The 18,239-nt window shown below is 34.6% G+C and overlaps 1 protein-coding gene across 1 annotated transcript in view; it reads right to left on the bottom strand.

Moving 5' to 3' along the window:
* The window catches only part of SIDL (SIDL trafficking protein particle complex subunit 10), a 322,468-nt gene that overhangs the window by 45,322 nt on the left and 258,907 nt on the right, over positions 1-18,239 (bottom strand). The window contains exons 16-18 of the mRNA XM_090388069.1: positions 17,789-18,030; positions 13,517-13,643; positions 5,908-6,069 (exon numbers count right to left, since the gene is read on the bottom strand). Of these exons, the coding sequence (XP_090244195.1) occupies positions 5,908-6,069; positions 13,517-13,643; positions 17,789-18,030 (531 nt within the window). The remainder of the gene's footprint in view (positions 1-5,907; positions 6,070-13,516; positions 13,644-17,788; positions 18,031-18,239) is intronic.

Genomic DNA, 18,239 nt, shown 5'->3' with positions numbered 1-18,239 from the left:
TGACTGGAATTTGGGGGCTGGTCCACTCACACAGTAGCAAGGCTTTTGTGGATTTATTGGATGATTGTTTTCTACATCAGCATGTTCGGGAGGCAACTAGAGGGAGTAATACTCTTGATTTGATTATCAGTAGTGATTCTTCATGCATTAAGAATCTGCAGATAAATGAACCACTTGGTGGCAGTGATCACAGTGTGCAAGTGGGAGTTACTCAAAGAGGTAACTACCATTAGGGGTAAAGGGAAGGGGTATTGCTTTCGTAAAGGCGACTACAATGGACTGAGACAGTATTTAAATTCTATACAGTGGCATCAACTGATGATATTGCCAACAGCAAATTCAAAATGGGAAGCATTCAAAGAACTTATCGTGGAAGCTACTAGGCTTTACATACCAACTAAGAAATATTGTTCAAGGTTTAGGCCTAAATGGTTGTCAGATGAACTAATGAGGCATATGGCAGAGAAGAAAAATGCATGGGATACATACAAATTAACACGTGACACGGACGCCTATGATAGATACAAGTTGATCTGTAACCAAGTTACAAAGGAGGTTAGGCAGGCGAAGGCAGATTACGAGAGATCCTTGGCAAGGGATGCGAAGAAAAACAGCAAAGAGTTCTTTACTTATGTAAACTCTAGAAGGAAGGGGATGAATCAGATTGGTCCACTTGAGATCGATGGGTCAACTGTTGATGACCCTGCTCGGGTAGCTAACAAACTAAATGAATATTTTGCATCGACATTCACACATGAGGAGTTATTCAGCGAGGGGAATGCCAGAGGTGTATTCAACTCTAGCAGTAAGCTAGAGAATCTTGTAATAACTGAGAGCAAAGTGGAGGAGAAATTGTTGAAGATAAACACAAGAAAGGCACCTGGGGTGGATGGGATCTATCCAGTTATATTAAAGGAGGCAGCAAAGGAGGTAAGCAAACCCTTAGCCATAATTATGAGAGCTTCCTTGGACTCAGGGGAGGTACCCATTGACTGGAGATGTGCAAATGTGACCCCAATTCACAAAGGGGGATCAAAGGCTGACACAAGTAATTATAGACCTGTGAGTTTAACTTCTGTTCCCGGAAAATTAATGGAGGCACTGGTGAAAGAAGCACTGCAGGATCATCTAGACAAGACTTCAGTTATAGCTAGGACACAGCATGGTTTTGTTAAGGGGAAGTCTTGCCTGACCAATTTGATTGGATACTATGATGCAGTCACAAAAGAACTGGATGCAGGGAATAACTTTGATATTATATACTTGGATCTTAGAAAGGCTTTTGATACTGTTGCACATGGAAGACTGCTGCACAAATTGGAGCAGTGTGGCATTGGAGGCAAGTTGCTGATATGGATAAAGGGGTGGTTGAGGGGGAGAAGACAGAGAGTGGTAATCAATGGACACTGCTCATCGTGGACTAATGTTATTAGTGGAGTCCCTCAGGGTTCAGTATTGGGGCCTTTATTGTTTTCTGTATTTATAAATGATATTGATGATGGTATATCAGGCTTAATGTCCAAGTTTGCAGACGATACGAAGGTTGGCAGGGTTGTCAAGGACACTACTGACACTATGCTGCTGCAACAGGATTTGGAAAGGTTGAGCAGATGGGCTTCGAGGTGGCAAATGAAGTTTAACATTGACAAATGTAAAGTACTACATATGGGAAACAGCAACCCCAGAGCAACGTATCAACTCTGTGGTACTACACTGACAGTGGTAGAGAATGAAAGGGACCTGGGGGTGGTGGTGCAGGCAGATATGAAGTTCTCTGAGCAGTGCAGACGAGCTGCAAGAGTAGCTCATGGTGTATTGTCAATGATATATAGGAATTTTTCTAGCAGGGATAAGGAGGTGATTATTCCCTTGTATAAGGCAATGGTCAGGCCACACCTAGAGTACTGTATACAGGCCTGGAGGCCTCATTTCAGGAAGGATGTAGAGCTGCTGGAACGAGCAGAGAAGGGCAACTAGATTGGTGAATGGGACAAAGGGGTTCTCTTACGAAGAAAGGCTTAAGTTTTGCAAATTACAGTGTCTGGAAACTAGGCACCAGCGGGGTGATCTGATAGAGGTGTACAAAGCCTTGAATGGTTTGAGCATGCTCAATGCTGATGGGATTCTTCCTCTAGCTCAGAAAAATCACCTGAGAGGGCATAAATTCAAATTGAGGAAAGACAGATGTAGGATAGATGTGCGGAAATTTGCCTTTAGCCAGCGGGTGGTTGGTGGGTGGAACAGACTTCCATCCCTTGTCGTGGAAGTTGATAGCCTAAATAAGTTTAAGGCTCAGCTGGACAGGTATTTCGAACGAACAGAGGGGTGAAGTGGAAGTGGTTATTTTTATTTATTTATGTTACTTTTTTTTTTTTTTTTTTTTTTTTTTTGGCTGATGCTGCATAAGCTTGCTTTCTTGCATCAAATGCCTCTACTAATGCTAATGCTAATGCTATAAATGGCTAATTTTGTTTATTAGCTAATTTCTCTTTTGTTCCAAATGAATTTGTTTACCTGACTTCCTGCTTTACTTATTCGATTGATTATTTCCCCATCTAATCTTCAATCTTTATACAACTTTTTGTTATGTTCACAAGATTTTCTGTAATCTGTCTTAGTGTGAATATTTGATCCTAGCATCCTGTTTGGCCTAAAACCTGACTGTTTTTTCATCAAGGTTATATTCAACAATACATCTTTCAATAATACTTTTCACTACAATAACTCTTTTCTCTAAGATACTTGCACAGATTTTACCTACACTAAGGAATGAAAAAGTATATACAATTAGTGCCTTGGTACAATCTTTTGGAACTTGCCCTTTGGAAAACAACTTCTGAATAATGTGATGTAACAACTATTTGCTTTTTTTCACCCCAAATCAGTTTTCAGCATTTCAACTCAAATTTTATTTACACCTGCTGCCTTTCTACACTTGATATTTTTCAGGACCTTTTTTCCCTCAATAAATATAGTATCCAAAATTTCCCCCATTTTAATCTTTTACTCTTTATGCTAGTCTTCAGGGATATCTTCAGTTCTTTCATTTAGTAATTCATCAAAGTAATTCACCTTGTTTTCTTAACTTCTTGTGTCCACCATGGCATTTTTGTCTTTTGTCATTATTCATTTGAAATCAAGTTATCATCAGGAATGCCATTTAACTTTTGAGAAAGGTCTATATTCTATATTCATTCATTTGGTTGTCAAGAAATCTGAGAGATTTTCAGTTTTTTATTAATCTTATCACTGTTTATATATCTTATTTTTGGCAACAATTACTATTTTTAATTTTTTTACTACAAGATTACAGTCACATCCAATATCAAATTCTCTACAGACATTGTATCTTCAACTAGTTGTTTTAAGATCCCTTTTTATAATGATATAACAATTATGATTTTCTTGTTTCTATTATGCTCTCTCCCTCTCCAAGTTCACTTGGAGAGAGCATAATAGAAATAAGTAAGGCTATCTTTATGAAGAAACAAACGGTATTTGTAATTAACAGTGCATGGCTTGCACAGAATTCTAGTAGCCGTTTATCATTATTGTTAGGTTTACCTTTCACTCCAAATTTTCCTAAAATATAATTGTAGATGAAATTGTCTTTTCCTATCCTTTGTAAACTTCGACTAATGCGGTTCCTTTATATTTGAAATCTCACAACAGAAATCTTAAACAGACTAGGTATGTGCGAAAATAAATATACCAGTGAGTTAATAAGCAACCCAAAACAAGGGAAAAACCCTACCCTTAAATGTAAATTATATGGTCTGCATTACTACGATTATGAATGCTCATGATATTGTTCAAGTATATCCTGAAGAATAGTAAACATTTAGGGGAACAGTAACTCTATACATCCTATCCTATGACAACACATATAGTGTTTCTTTTAGCTGATAAGTTATTCAACTGCAGCACATATCCTGCTTCAGTATATACTACTACAGATAGGTATTAGTGATGGTAAGAGCTCTGGAGAGTGGAAACTGAGAAATGACATGACTTTGAAAATGATTTTGTACATTGCACTGCTGCTTGGGCCCTATTGCTCAATATGCTGCCTATGAAATGTTAAGTTATAAGAGCAACATAAGTGCTTTAATGGCCCACTACTACAAGCTGTTCTGTACTTATAACTATTAACAGTCTCTCATCCTCAACAAAATATGGCACTATGGCATTATCATCACAATAGGCTACATTTTGACAATGTTCTGAATAACTGTTGCCTGTTTTTTTTTTTTTTTTTTTTTGTTAGTTGTTGGCGCATCAGCTTCTATGGCCATATTGCACCTCCCAAATTTTTGCATTTTACTGTGATCAAAGCCCGAGGTGGGAATCGAACCCATGACCTTTGGGTTGTACACCGCGTTCAGCCACTATGCCCAGGACATCTTTAACAGAAGGAGAACGGAAATCGCTATCTGCAACAATATGGAAACATCTGAATAGAAGAACTCAATTGAAACTAACCAAGGAGAAGACATTCAAGACTACAGCATGAACATATCGCATGACTACAAGCGATCAGAAGAAATTACCAACAAAGATAACTCTCCATTCATGACCTGGTGCAAATGGCCAGGACTGATGCTCTCAACGAATATGACTACCTGAATTGACATCAAAGCAGTACTACAAACTGACCAGAGTCATCACTCCTCTTCCTGACCCCATAACATGAACACGAGACAAGTGAGACTGAACCAAGACTGTGACCTACCTGAAGTGACACTGAACTGAACATCCAAAAACCATGACCGTGACTGCAGCTACGCTGTTGCCTCGCCTTTTGGCGATCTGGGTTGGACACCTAGTCTGGCCCACTTTCTCTCCATATCCTGGCGGGGAGAGGGGCCGGGACAGTCCCCCCGTTTACTTCTCCTGGTGCGGCATGGGCATGCCACACTGATATCTGGGGTCGTCTACCCTATTGGTCTCATACTTCTGTCTTTTCCCTCCAGTCTTCAGTCTTTCCCCCCACTCTCTCTATACATCACAGTGTACGCCCCACACGACAAAAACTTAAATAAACTTCCAAATTATAACAGCCAAATCGTGCATCAATTCCGAAACTTAACCTCATTAGCGAACCACCCCTTAAAATCGCGTTATTATTATTATTATTATTTTTATTTATTTTTTTAAATTTTATTTTTTAAAATTTTATTTATTTATTTATTATTTTTTTTTTAGGCCCCAGCCACTGAAATCTCAGGAAATTAGGTGGCAGGGCCTGCCAGAGTAAATAATTACGCTTTGTGTACCTGGTCTGCCTCCACGGGGCTGAGTGTGGGCAACGTTGGGCCCCAGCAGGGGTCTAGCGGCTAAATGGCCAGAGGAACAACGATATACAACACAATACTTCCAAATCCCATACACTTTTAAATCTCTGGCCTTAACAGTGATCTGTTACACCCACAAAGAAAACCACGTGGAGATGGGGGAAACCCCTGGTGCCATTTGACACGAACACACTTTACAGTTGACACCTTTCGGTTGCCAGGCAGGCACTTTACCTACCTGGCTAGCCCGGTCGGCCTGTTCATGAATCATGAGAGTAAAACATCAACCATGCATTTTACATGCAACACTGATGCCATACGGAGTGTGAATGCACACCTGACACCATAATTAAGTTCATGGTTTGCAGTGATGTTAAAACTTATTAGAAAATTTATAAATTTGTTAAATTTTAATATTGGAACAAAGATTTAAAGGGTCCTCATTCCAAACAGTGGTAAAGCTCACAGAAGAAAACTTTGCGACGTAAGTGATGTTACCTTATAAGCTCACATGGCATTTATAGGAACTGCTTCAAAATAGAAAAAAAAAAAAAAAAAAATACCCAATACTACAAATCACAGATAATATTTTTAAATTAATTTTATTGCTCACCTTGTAATTAAAGAGATTGAAGTTATAACTATACTGACGAGGTGAAAACAATTTATTTTTCATGTATTTCATAGTGAATGTTAATTTTAAAGGCACTAGCTTTTCTTCCGCTTTGTGAATTAATTCCCATAAGAAGTATGCTGGCTCTTCTGTACTTAAAGCCTAAGAAAATATATGCAAGAATAAATCTAAAACACATCATTACATTCTTCAGCAAAAATAAAATTTCTATATATATACATAAATTGAATTTAATATTAATGAATAAAGTTTTCCCCCATTGTATTTGTTTCTATACTCTCTTATATAAACTTTGGATAGGCACAAAGGATGCACTCCCATAACCTCAAGCGAGCTAGTGCATCCATTTTTGAATATTTGTAATTTTTTTTTTTTTTTTTAATCAACAATATTATACAGATTCAAAAAGTAAACTATTGTTTGCTGTTAGTGGTTTTCATGTACATAATTAAAACAGTTATTTAATTTTTTTTTTTTTTTTTAATAAAATAATCTCGAATTTATCTTTTAGAAAAATTAATTTCTCACTCTCCCACAGAATTCCTTCCAAAGTTGGGTTGTAAAATAATAAATGAATTAAAACAGTTTCTTTACTCATTTTCTTCGTGTATTCAGTCTCCACTGGAAATTAAGAGCAGAAATTTATGTTTCTATAAACATTGCTCAGCCTGTGTGCCACAACTTATTGACAAACTGAAGTGTTTGCTGATAACGATACATATTATCTTCTGTCAACTGGGTGAAAACAAATGGAATCTCTGAATATTAATTGCAGGTAAACAGAAAATTAACTAAGAGTTTCCATGTGGTGTATGTGTTGAACAGCAACAGATATAACTGCAAACTAAAGAACAGGTAACATAGACACATTAAGTTTTAATGTCAAGTGAAGAATGATTAAAGATATTCAAAATTTAAAATTTTTGCAATACACAAGTTCATCTCATACATACCAACCATGCCATCCTTTCACATTTGCAATAGTAATGCTGTTGCAAATTTGATTAAATTGTTGCTGTTGTAGCATATATACCAGATCCTTTATGTATTCACACAGAAAGAATGTGGTCGATATTAAATCTAGTGATTGTGATGATACCTCCACAACCAATCCAAGCATTAAGGAACATGTTGTACAGGCAGGCTTGTTCATCTGAAAGAAATAGGGAGTACCACATCTTTCTGAAAGATGATTTTCGTTCATGGTCATGTACACAGTGTTCTAACTGAAGAATCAAATCCTTATAATAATACATCAAGGTAGGAAATATCCATAATGTTTCTCCATCAAAGAAAAAGATCCATACATCAACTTGTTATTAACTGCACAATCATTCAGAAACACCTTCAGCACATTCACCTCCCAAACCGAGGTTTATATGTGGATAATGCTACTTTGATTTTCAATTCTTAGCTGCAACTAAAATTTTTAATTAAATCTTCAAAAAAACTATTTTAACTCCAAACAACTAGAAACATAGGAGAGCACAATACTTCTTGGCCATGACCAAGAAGAATACAGCATTAGCTAGAAATCTCTCATCTCACTTATCCTAATGGATCATGTTTCTGTCCCAGGCCACGGGGAGGCAGGTACTATCTAGCTTAATTTGTGCCCTCCATTTAAACACTGAATTAACATATTTGTGAAAACAACCAAAAATAATCCTGTGCATGAACACGATGCACAGATTTTGTTGGTCTAACCTGCCAATACAAGCCTCCGATTCCATTCTATAATCCAAATAACAATTGCAATGCAACATATGCCCACAGTTCATTGTATATATACAATGTCATTTTCAGCAAGGCCTAATTCATGTAATCTTTTAGCCAGTCCATGTCCCATTATAAGGAAAGGCAACATACAGCCCAAAGGATTCTCTTGACATCCAAGATGTCAACTCTTGGTAGGTACGTATGGGTCAGTCGCCCTTTGTCAGACAAGTCCCACCTGTTTTGCCACTCTATCATCAATTCGTTCCTTATCCTGGTTTTTCTGACTTTAAATCCTGTCTGGTATAAAGTCTTTGCACGTCATGACATGAAACTATATTTAATACAGACATTCTAATATTATTCTTTGTGCTATACATTAGTACAGATAATACAATTTGTAAATCTGCTGGCAACTTTCCTGAGAGTACTTGTAGGGTCTCTGTTGAAACCGTATGGCAAGCACAGGTTATGCACAGAAAAGTGAACCTCTGAGCCTGGAACCCATACTTCTTTATCAAAAGAAATTGCAATTTTGTGTAGCCAAACTACAGAAGCATTGAAGATGATGGCTGTCATTAAGTATCTTGGGGTGTGCATAGGGGAGTGGATGAGCTTTGTTGAGCATGAGAAGTATTTAAGGAACAAAATACGTACTTTGTATGCCAAGCTCAAAAGAGTAGTTAGAGTTTATTGGGGAATCAAAGGATTCCCCAATAAACATATCATATCATATGACTGTCTTTATCAAAGAATTTGTAATTTTGTGTAGCCAAATTACAGAAACACAGAAGAAGATGGGACAAAAAGACAGTCATATAGTGGATTCAGTGATCATCTTTTGATTCACCAAAAATCTCTAACTACTCTTTTGAGCTTGGCATACAAAGTATGTATTTTGTTCCTTAAATACTTCTCGTACTCAACAAAGCTCATCCACTCCCCTATGCACACACACACCCCAAGATACTCAATGACAGTTACATATTGTATAGATGTCTCATACGGCCATACTACTGGGCATCTATTCATACCAGGTGGTCATTTAACAGTAACTGCACAGCCTTGGTTTTTAAAATCTGCAACTTTTACAAATTTAGCATTAGCATTAGTAGAGGCATTTGATGCAAGAAAGCAAGCTTATGCAGCATCAGCCAAAAAAAAGCCAAAAAAAAAAAAAAAAACCACTTCCACTTCACCCCTCTGTTCGTTCAAAATACCTGTCCAGCTGAGCCTTAAACTTATTTAGGCTATCAACTTCCACGACAAGGGATGGAAGTCTGTTCCACCAACCAACCATAGAAAATCAAGAATTTTCTTATTAGGAATTTTAATTTGGAGATGGGGTAACTTCTCCTGAGCCTGAAATCAATGCTAGCCAACAAGTTGTTTATTATATTCATTGTGTGCCTATCTCCAAATCTATTTAGTATCCTAGTGTGAGGCAAAGTAATTGCTGCTTTTGGGTTCCTTAAATTTTGTGAGACATTTCTTTGCAAATTCCACTCTTCAGAAATAGTGTTAAGATTTTTTTAAGAATAGATTAACTTCAGTTTTTGAACTGGATACAGTATTTTATGTTTCAACAAAAATTGCCTTCTCTTGTTCAGGTCATTCCAAGAGTTTGTCTCCATTAAAAGTTTCAGAATCCTATTCATTAAGTTGTTTATTGCCCTTCTGTTTTATTTGCTCGTGCCCATATATTTACTAAATAATTGAGTTGGGAGTCCACTAATGCACAAAATAAGGTAACTTTTGTTCTAAGATTTAACTTATTCTTAATGTAGTAGAAAAAGTACACATAAAATCTCATTTTTTTGTACAAGTTTGTTATATGCATTACCCAACTTAGACTGTAGTCAATCCATAACCCACGGTAACAATGATTTGAAACTTCTTCCACAGTTAGACATTTGCAATTCTTGAAATTCTGATCATGTAGGCAATCACGTTTGTGCAATTTGATAGAGGGTTGAATGTCCAACCCAATAGAGGGTTTGATGAGGTGGTCTTATTACCAAAAATTTTGTTTTTTCAAAGCTGAGTGCTAATTTATTATCATGCAACCAAGTTTGTAAATGTATTGCATCCTGCTGTAAATCATTCTCCATTTTTGTTAGGTTCTTTCCTATTGTATATAAGATTATATCATCTGCATAAATTTTTATAAAGGAGTTCTTAATTACTTCGAATATGTTATTTATATAGATGTTGAACATGATTGGCTCAGCATGAGTGCCCTGAGGTACTCCTCTCTTTACATTATAAGATTTTCCCTTTGTATTTTCTACTTCTACTGTTATTTTTCTCTTGGTTAAATAATTTGCTAGGAGTTGACTGAGTCTTCCCCTTATACTATATTTCAGTAATTTCTGTTGCAATATTGGGATATCAATTAGGTCATATGCTTTGGTCAAATCTATAAATAAAATCAATATGAAGTTATTGTTGTTTAAATGTAAGTCTACTAAGTTCTCTAATAATGTCTGTGTGCTCTTGCCCTTCTGATATGAGAATAGAGTTGTTTAACAGTCCATATTGATGTAAATATTTGCTTATATGGGAAAATATATAATTTTCTATTATCTTATTTAAAATTGACTGTATTGTTATTGGTCTGTAATTGCAAAAGTCATCAGGTGGTCCCTTTTTATATATAGGAATTACCTTAAATGAGAGTAAATTTGTAGGATAGCTTCCCGACTCTAACATCCATGCTATTAGCTCTACCAAGAGAACAGAGAACTGTTCTTTGTTTCTCTTTACCTCGGTTACTGTAATACAGTCCAGTCCGTAAGATTTCTTGTTCTTTAATTGTTCTATAATTTTAAGAATCTCAGTATAATGTGGAGCTAAGACTACACAAGAGTTCATTATCTGAGGAAGCCTATCTTGTTGAGTAAAGGAATCTTGGCAATAATGTATTAAATATCTGTTGAGATCTAATACAGCTTTGGCAAACCTATTTGCAGCCTCGTATTGTTTGTTTGCACCAGAAATCTGTTCTACTAGTGTTTTAATTTGGTTTCCTCTTGACTTTTTCTTCCTTGTACTTAACATGTTATTTATAATGCTCCATTTATCCTTTTGTGTTATCTGCTTATCCATGAAAAGATGATTGTAATAAGTGTTTTTTTGCTTTTTTATCATACCTGTCACTTTATTTCTGAGTGTTTATAATTGTGATAATGTTCTTTCTTTGATGGACAATTTTTATACTGCCTGAAATATTTATCCCTTTGTACCATTAGTTCTTCTATTTCTTTAGTCATCCAAGGTTTCCTAAGCTTAATCCTGCTACTCCCAGTGTTTGTGTTGTTGGATGTGATTAACTTTTCTCTCGGTATTAAACCTCGAATTGTTTATAATTTGTATTATCTTATTTGAAAAGACATTTACATTTGTTGTGTAAGATACTTGCTCTTGTATTAACATATTGTTTATGTTCTGTTTCAGTTTACCTGTTGATAAATAATTTTTCTTCGTAACATTTGTTAATTTTAGATCTTCAGATGGATGTTGTTTTGAGTACATATCCACTATTAGTATACATGTTCTGTGATCTGAAAATTGATTTAATAGTATGTAAGAATTAGCATACTTCAACTTTATATTTGTTATAAGGTGATCTAAGCAGGAGCTTACTGTTCTATCTCCCTCCATCCTTTGTTGCCTAGTTATTCCAAATAAGGTATGTTCAAATCCATAATTGTTTAAGATTGCAGAGTATCTGGGTATCACATTATCAGTTCCATCGGTTAGTAAATTAATATTAAAATCTCCTACTAGTATGGTCTTATCTGTTTGTATGTCGTCCCAATGCAAAATAATGTTTTCTAATTCTATTAGGAAACTGCTTATTGAATCTGATGGTGGCCTGTAAAAAGCACAAATCATGAATGTGTTTTCTGGGTCTTCTCCTAATAATTTGACACAGCAGTTTTCACAAGACTGAGTTAAGTGGTAAACCTGTATTGCCCTAAAGCATGTTCTATAGTATATTATTATTCCTCCACCCCTTCTCAACTCTCTCAATATATAGACCTTATCATAATCTTGTATGTTATAATTGGAAATTTCATCACTTTTTATGTTAACTTCTGTTAAAACTATACATGAGATATACTCTTTCATTGCATTTATATATTGCAAGAAGTTAAAACCAATTTTTTCTTAGTGACCTGATATTTAGAGCTACCATAAAGAACTGTTTTTTTATCAGTTATAAGAGCTTGAATATTTTGATTATTTATAAAATGTAAAGGTGAATTGAAAATCTGTGATTCCTCAAAAAGCATACCTGATGTCTTAATTTTACCTTAAATCTAGATTTCTGGAAATTTCAATTATTCACAATAAAAGTCTATTTTATAAACTGCAAATCCTTTGAACTCTGAATTCTAATGGCTCTTGAAGATTCATTCTTCTTCACATAAATTTTGCCATGTTTTAGCCATAAAAATTTGTAACTGTGAGTTCTTATTAATTGTTTTGTTTCCCAAAACAATTGCTTGAGGTGGGCTGTTAAATGGTCATTTACTGTAAATTGGGATATTGCTATTGTTCTGATATATATCTTTTGCTGTTAGTCGGATCTCCTTTGCCTTTCTCATCCATTTTTCCTTTGCCACATGGTTTGAAAACTTCACAATTAGTGTTGGCTTGTCGTTTGTTTTCTTATTGTTTGGTATGTAATAGTGTTCTCATTTGTACACGATGTACAAATGTGGATGTGCACTATGCAAATGAATAATGGTAATAATAATAATAGTAGTAATGGTGGTAAATTGAAGGGATCTATTCAGCTTAGGCTGCATTCCAGTGAATTAGCAGTAACAGAACACTGTTTCAATGCTGTTCCACTTTGTCCTTTCTTATTCCATTTTCCCACAATGTCTTATTTATGTGAGATCAGCCATTATGATTCTCATTTAATCAGATCAGATAGGCAGAGACCATTTAAATTGTTGCATTCATGTTTTTGGGATGAAAATCCCAGAAGATAGGAGGGAAAAAAAAAAAAAAAAAATCTAGAGACTTGATATTTACAGTCCTGAATGAAAAGGCCTTCATAAAGTTTAGACTCAGATCTTTCCAAACACTTATCATTATGCCATGCCATTTATCTGATTTCCTATATAAGTAAAAGAAAGATTTATTGCCTAATTCAGTAATGAAACTACTGAAATCCACTGTGGTTCTGGAGTAGGGTTCCTTATTCAATTCTTTTGACAGGTTTATCTTGTTAAAAGCTCTAGTGTTTATTTTTATTATCTCAGATTTTACATATTTTACTGTGAATAGCTGGTTACAATTTACAGTCTAACTCTTTAGTATTTATCTTATAGCTGGTCAATGTTATTATACAGGATGATTCAAAAAATTTTTCACAATCCAATATGAGTAATTAAAATGTATTAATTCTTTTTCTATCAGATTATGTAATCAAGTAATTATAATAACTACAATGATAATAAGTAATTATCATGAAATTGTTAATACCAAGTAAATCGGGATATTTTTCCCAAAATTCAGCTTTGATGTTCACCTACAATTTTGAACAAAGGTACTATTTGACTATAAATGCACAGACAGAGAAGGTCATGATGCCTTACTCAGGGAACAAACTTATGTGGATAAGTCTGTGTAAGTTACAATCACTGTTTTGCATGCAGTGCTATACAGTGCTGCCATCAAGTTAGAGAGAAACTGGCTGTGCAAAATTTGAGTCACCCTGTAAAAGAGAAAGACATATTTACTTCATATTTTTTTTTTATCAACTATAATTATGAGGGATTGTATTAATGCTTTAGGAAAAAAATCTGCAACAATATTTATGTAATTAATTATGATTATATAGGCAATAAATTACCAGAATCTGTGAAGAAGGATTTAATGATTTTAAGGTGATAGTCTCCACTTCATTAACTATCAAAATTGGATCACACAGCTGAAATCCCTCACCTGTTAAAGCATGAAGAATAACCTGTATGTATTTTCTGGGGGAAAACAAAAAAAAACCTTCCATTAAATGTTTTACTAAAATACATGTTGGATTTAAGAACATTACATTCCAATAAATAAATTTAAGCATATATAAGATAAAGTGTGAACAAAGAGATTACTACAGAGTTGGAAGAAATATACAAATAATATACAGGTAACCCTTGTATAACACGACAGTTTGGTTCCTACAAAATCTCGTATAATGCGAAACCGTGTTATGTGGGACTAAGAACCAGTAACTTAATTAATTATCTATCGGAAACTTAATTTTTATAGTAGTAAATAACTTAATACTTTAACTTTATTTTTATAATAGTAGTAACTTAAATGGTAACAACTGAAAAAAACTTCTTACCTTACAAACTGTGATACTTATATTACAAAGAAATGTCAGATAATGTACGTTCATTTAATTTTCTTCTTCTTCATTGCTGCTAAGCACAATCTCTTCCGCAGCATCTAGATTTCGTGTACCTTCTGCTCTCTGTCACAATCAAAGTCACAATCTGCACACTTGCAATTTTTTATGGTCTCAAACAAGCACAAGTTCAATAGTACAGAACCTAATGCAGGGATCTCCCAACAAAATACAGTGGATCCTGCTTTAAAGATACGTTGTTGTTATTTGGTTTTTAGGAGCATTAGCAACTAAGGCCATATTGCTCCGGGGACATGCGGTGGTCATTCCCTGACCTTTCCACATCCTCCGTATTTGGTGGTCACAGGCTCGAACCCCGGTCTAATCAAGAAGCGTGTGCTACACAATGCTGCTCCTACCCTGGCTACGGAGGCACCATTTTTAAAGATATAAAGCACAAATTTAACTTTATTACCTTACCAATTAACAAAGTTAAATGATACGTACAAATCAGAAGAATATTTTTCAGTTAGCAAAATAAAAATAAATTTACACTTACTTACATGGCTTAATTAACACATACCGTAATATGTACATACCAACTAATTGATATTTCTGTTGACTGACTTTTTTTTTTTTGGTTGTAAAATTTAAAACAGTAAAAATGATAAGCAATTAACAACAAAGAACACGATATGCACAAATGAGATACGTAATAATGAGTTTCTGAAAATTAATTTATGTTTTTTATATGATTGAATATTTCATGGAAGGGGAAACATTTCACCATAATAACGTGAAAACCCACAGAAACCAAGCTACTGGTAATATAGTAAATGCAACAAGATCGAGTTTACTATCCATTTATAATCGATTACACTAACAGAAAAGAACAATAAACCGGAAAGTGCAAATTGCTTTTATTGTTTTATGGTAGTGACCTCCAGAAATGTGCTTTGGATAAATATCACAAAGGTGATATCAACTAGCAAGTCAACAGCAGGGATTCACAAAAAGGAATGAAACATTGAAAATTACATCTAACATAATAGCAGGGTTTTCCCAGCACAAAAGCTCAAAAATACTGTGTTATGTGAGATTTCCCGCAATTCTCTAACTGTGTTAGAGTGAGACTGTGTTGTGTAACATGTTGTGCGAGGATTGCCGCAATTCTCATACTGTTAGAGCAAAACCATGTTGTAGAAGTACTGTGTTATACGAGGGTTGCCTGTATAGACCAAGCAATGAAATGGCTAATTTTCTATGGGGGTAGGCTGGGGAATCAGTGTACCAGATTCCTTGTTAATCATGCAGAAGTTTCCCAAGAAAACATCCAAAAATTGTCAGGAATTTTAGTTTTCTCCCCAAAACCTGTCTGTGCCTTATCGATACCACAGTTTGATCAAAACCAAATTTATCATGCACATGGGAAAGAGGTTACTTGAGCATTCTGACAGGATGGTTAACTTTTTATTCATCATCTTGAATTATGACTACTATTCAATAACAGTGACACTGGTTTTGAACTCATCTTTACAATTCAATCCCAACCAAAATTACAATACCTTTTTTGTGGGGGTTAAAGCAGGGAGGGATATACCTGGCAGGTACATCCCTCCCTGTTTCAAACTACTATCTTGAAACAAGACAGCCACTATTGGAATTATAGGTGAAATCTGTTTGGGTCTTTTCTGTTCAACTGAAACAGAATTTACAGATCATATAAGTAGATAATCTTCTCGGGGTAGATAATTTAATTTTGACACAACATCTTGAAACAAGATGGCCACCCTTCAATTTAGAACTTATGTTTATAGGCCAATTCAAATGAAAGTTACAATATTTCTGGAAAAGGAGGAGGAATGAGGGCACACTGTGAGAGACTTATTGTCTTTCGATCTCCAGTCTTGAAACAAATGGTTGCTGCTTGAATTATATATGTAAATTATATAAGTATATTATGTGTGTGTGAGCAGTTGATATGTAACATATAATTACACATAATAAAATAAAACACATCTTGCAAAATATTTTTTAAATTTCCCAACAAAAACAAAAAATTTGTTATTAGTAAAACCTGCTGGAATAACGACTTACAGAAGAAGAGCTGAACTGAACATGTTATTTTATTATTATATTTCACAATCACATAGCTAAGAAATACATAACAACATCAGTCCGAGAAACCTTCTCATATGCATTTGTACAAAATGCATGTAACGATTATGAAAATAGAATCATTCAGTAAACAGCAGCAAAAAAAAAAAAACCCTATCTAACATCACTTTACAGGCAAACACAGAGGGCTAATACAATCTGAGTATTTATTTGCATCAAAAACAAACTGAACATTGAAAAGTGATGTCCACATACCAGATATGGGCAAGTTAATTTTTGGACTGACACACCTGACAGTGTTTATTTTTTATGATACATCAGTTACCATAATACATCATATTCAGCCATCACATCTGACTGTGCTATATATAGAGCAAATTATTAATGCAAGGAGTAGGTCAATTAAAAACAAAGAAACATATATGAATAGAAGACCACAGAAAAAAAAGATAATTTACAGATATTACAGCAAAAGCTATGGCAGACCACACAAATGAATGAATGAAACATTTCAAAATGAAAACTATACTGACTGACTAAACACAATACATTTACTGTATAAAAAACACCAAATAAGTATAAAATTATACTAACATTTAATAATTTTTCATAATATAGTAAGCTCTCTAAATTCTGGTACTACACACACACACACACACACACACACGTGTGTGTGTGTGTGTGTGTGTGTGTGTGTGTGTGTGTGTACACAAAAAAAGGCTGGTTCTTTAAGGCTATTTAAAAGGCTGTGTCTGAGACAGTCTTTTCAATAACCCCAAAACCAATAATCAGCAGAGTTCAAATCTAGACTGTGAGGTGACCACTTTGTTCCAGATTTGCTAATACTTTTTACACCAAAATGTTCTCTTAATAATGCAGTAACTCTCCGCTGAATATGTAGGAACATCTTATTTCAAGGATCATTTGGTCCAATATCCCCACCCCTCTCTGTCTCAAGTCTGGAATAATATTTTGCAACAAAGTTGTATATTTCTGTTTATTTATGAATACAAGTATTGAAATGTAAATCAGCAAATTCTTCAAAAAAGTCGCCAATTATGGAAGTGGATATGAAACTGCACCACACTGTTACCTTTTTTCATCACATGGTAGTTTTTCAGTTAATTGCATGTGAGTGTTCTTTAGTGCCCCCCCCCCCTAGTTTTAACAACAGTATTAATGGACTATGAAAATACAAGATGGCTTTGCCTGACAGTAACATTCAATCTAGTCATTGCTGATCACATGTAATTTGGGCGACACACAGGTGTGAAAAATTCAGACTAATTACAAATTAAACTACAAACTAAATACAACTTTTGCTAACTACAAATTAAATTCTACCTTCCATTCCTAGCATATGATCTTTATATTTGATGATGTGTTTTTAGTAACATACATACAAGTTATTTTGCAGAGCTCTAACCAATGTGTTCCTTATTTGCATATTTTTCGTTTGTTTTAAAGTCGCTATAATAAAACTTGGTTATAATGTTTGTTCGTATAATTAATTTTTATGTAAAAACCTTTGGATATTTTGATGTTATATTTCTTTACAACTATCTGTAAAGAAATATAATAGCTATCAACATTTTTCTTTCAGCTGTGCACTGAAATTTTTAAAAACAGAAAGTTATACATTAATACCTGTGAGGAACATACCTTTCTGCACATGTATGCAACTTGTGAGTACTCAAAAAGGGAGGCAAAAATTGCAGTGGAACATTCCATCCACCAGTTGTCCAGGGCCACTGTATTAGCACCCTGTACTCAAGAGTGTTTGCATTCTTTTGAGGTCCAAAATGAGCCAACACTTTCAAATTCAAAGTGAATGTTTTGAAAGGTTCAATTTTAGGTAAGGCAATAGATAATTTCGTAAGCCATCCTTCTTCATCTCCATCTTTCTACAAAATAAAAAAAAAATGTCTACATGCAGATATATACTTCACAAATGTATCTGTCAATAAGAACCATTATAATTAAAAATAGTTTTTTGTTCTTATTGATACGTATTAATTTAAGATTACGTAAGAACAAATGAAACTGCTACCTTAATGGGCTAATTACAGAAAAAAAATTATACATATTCTAGAAAACAATATAAAGATCCAAT

This window comes from Mastigoproctus giganteus, chromosome 13 (genome assembly GCF_048544385.1).
Source record: "Mastigoproctus giganteus isolate SK-2022 chromosome 13, ASM4854438v1, whole genome shotgun sequence".
In the NCBI taxonomy this organism is placed as follows: Eukaryota; Metazoa; Arthropoda; class Arachnida; order Uropygi; family Thelyphonidae; genus Mastigoproctus; species Mastigoproctus giganteus.
Note: the sequence above shows the minus strand (reverse complement) of the source record. Positions and strands in the feature narration are given on the sequence as shown.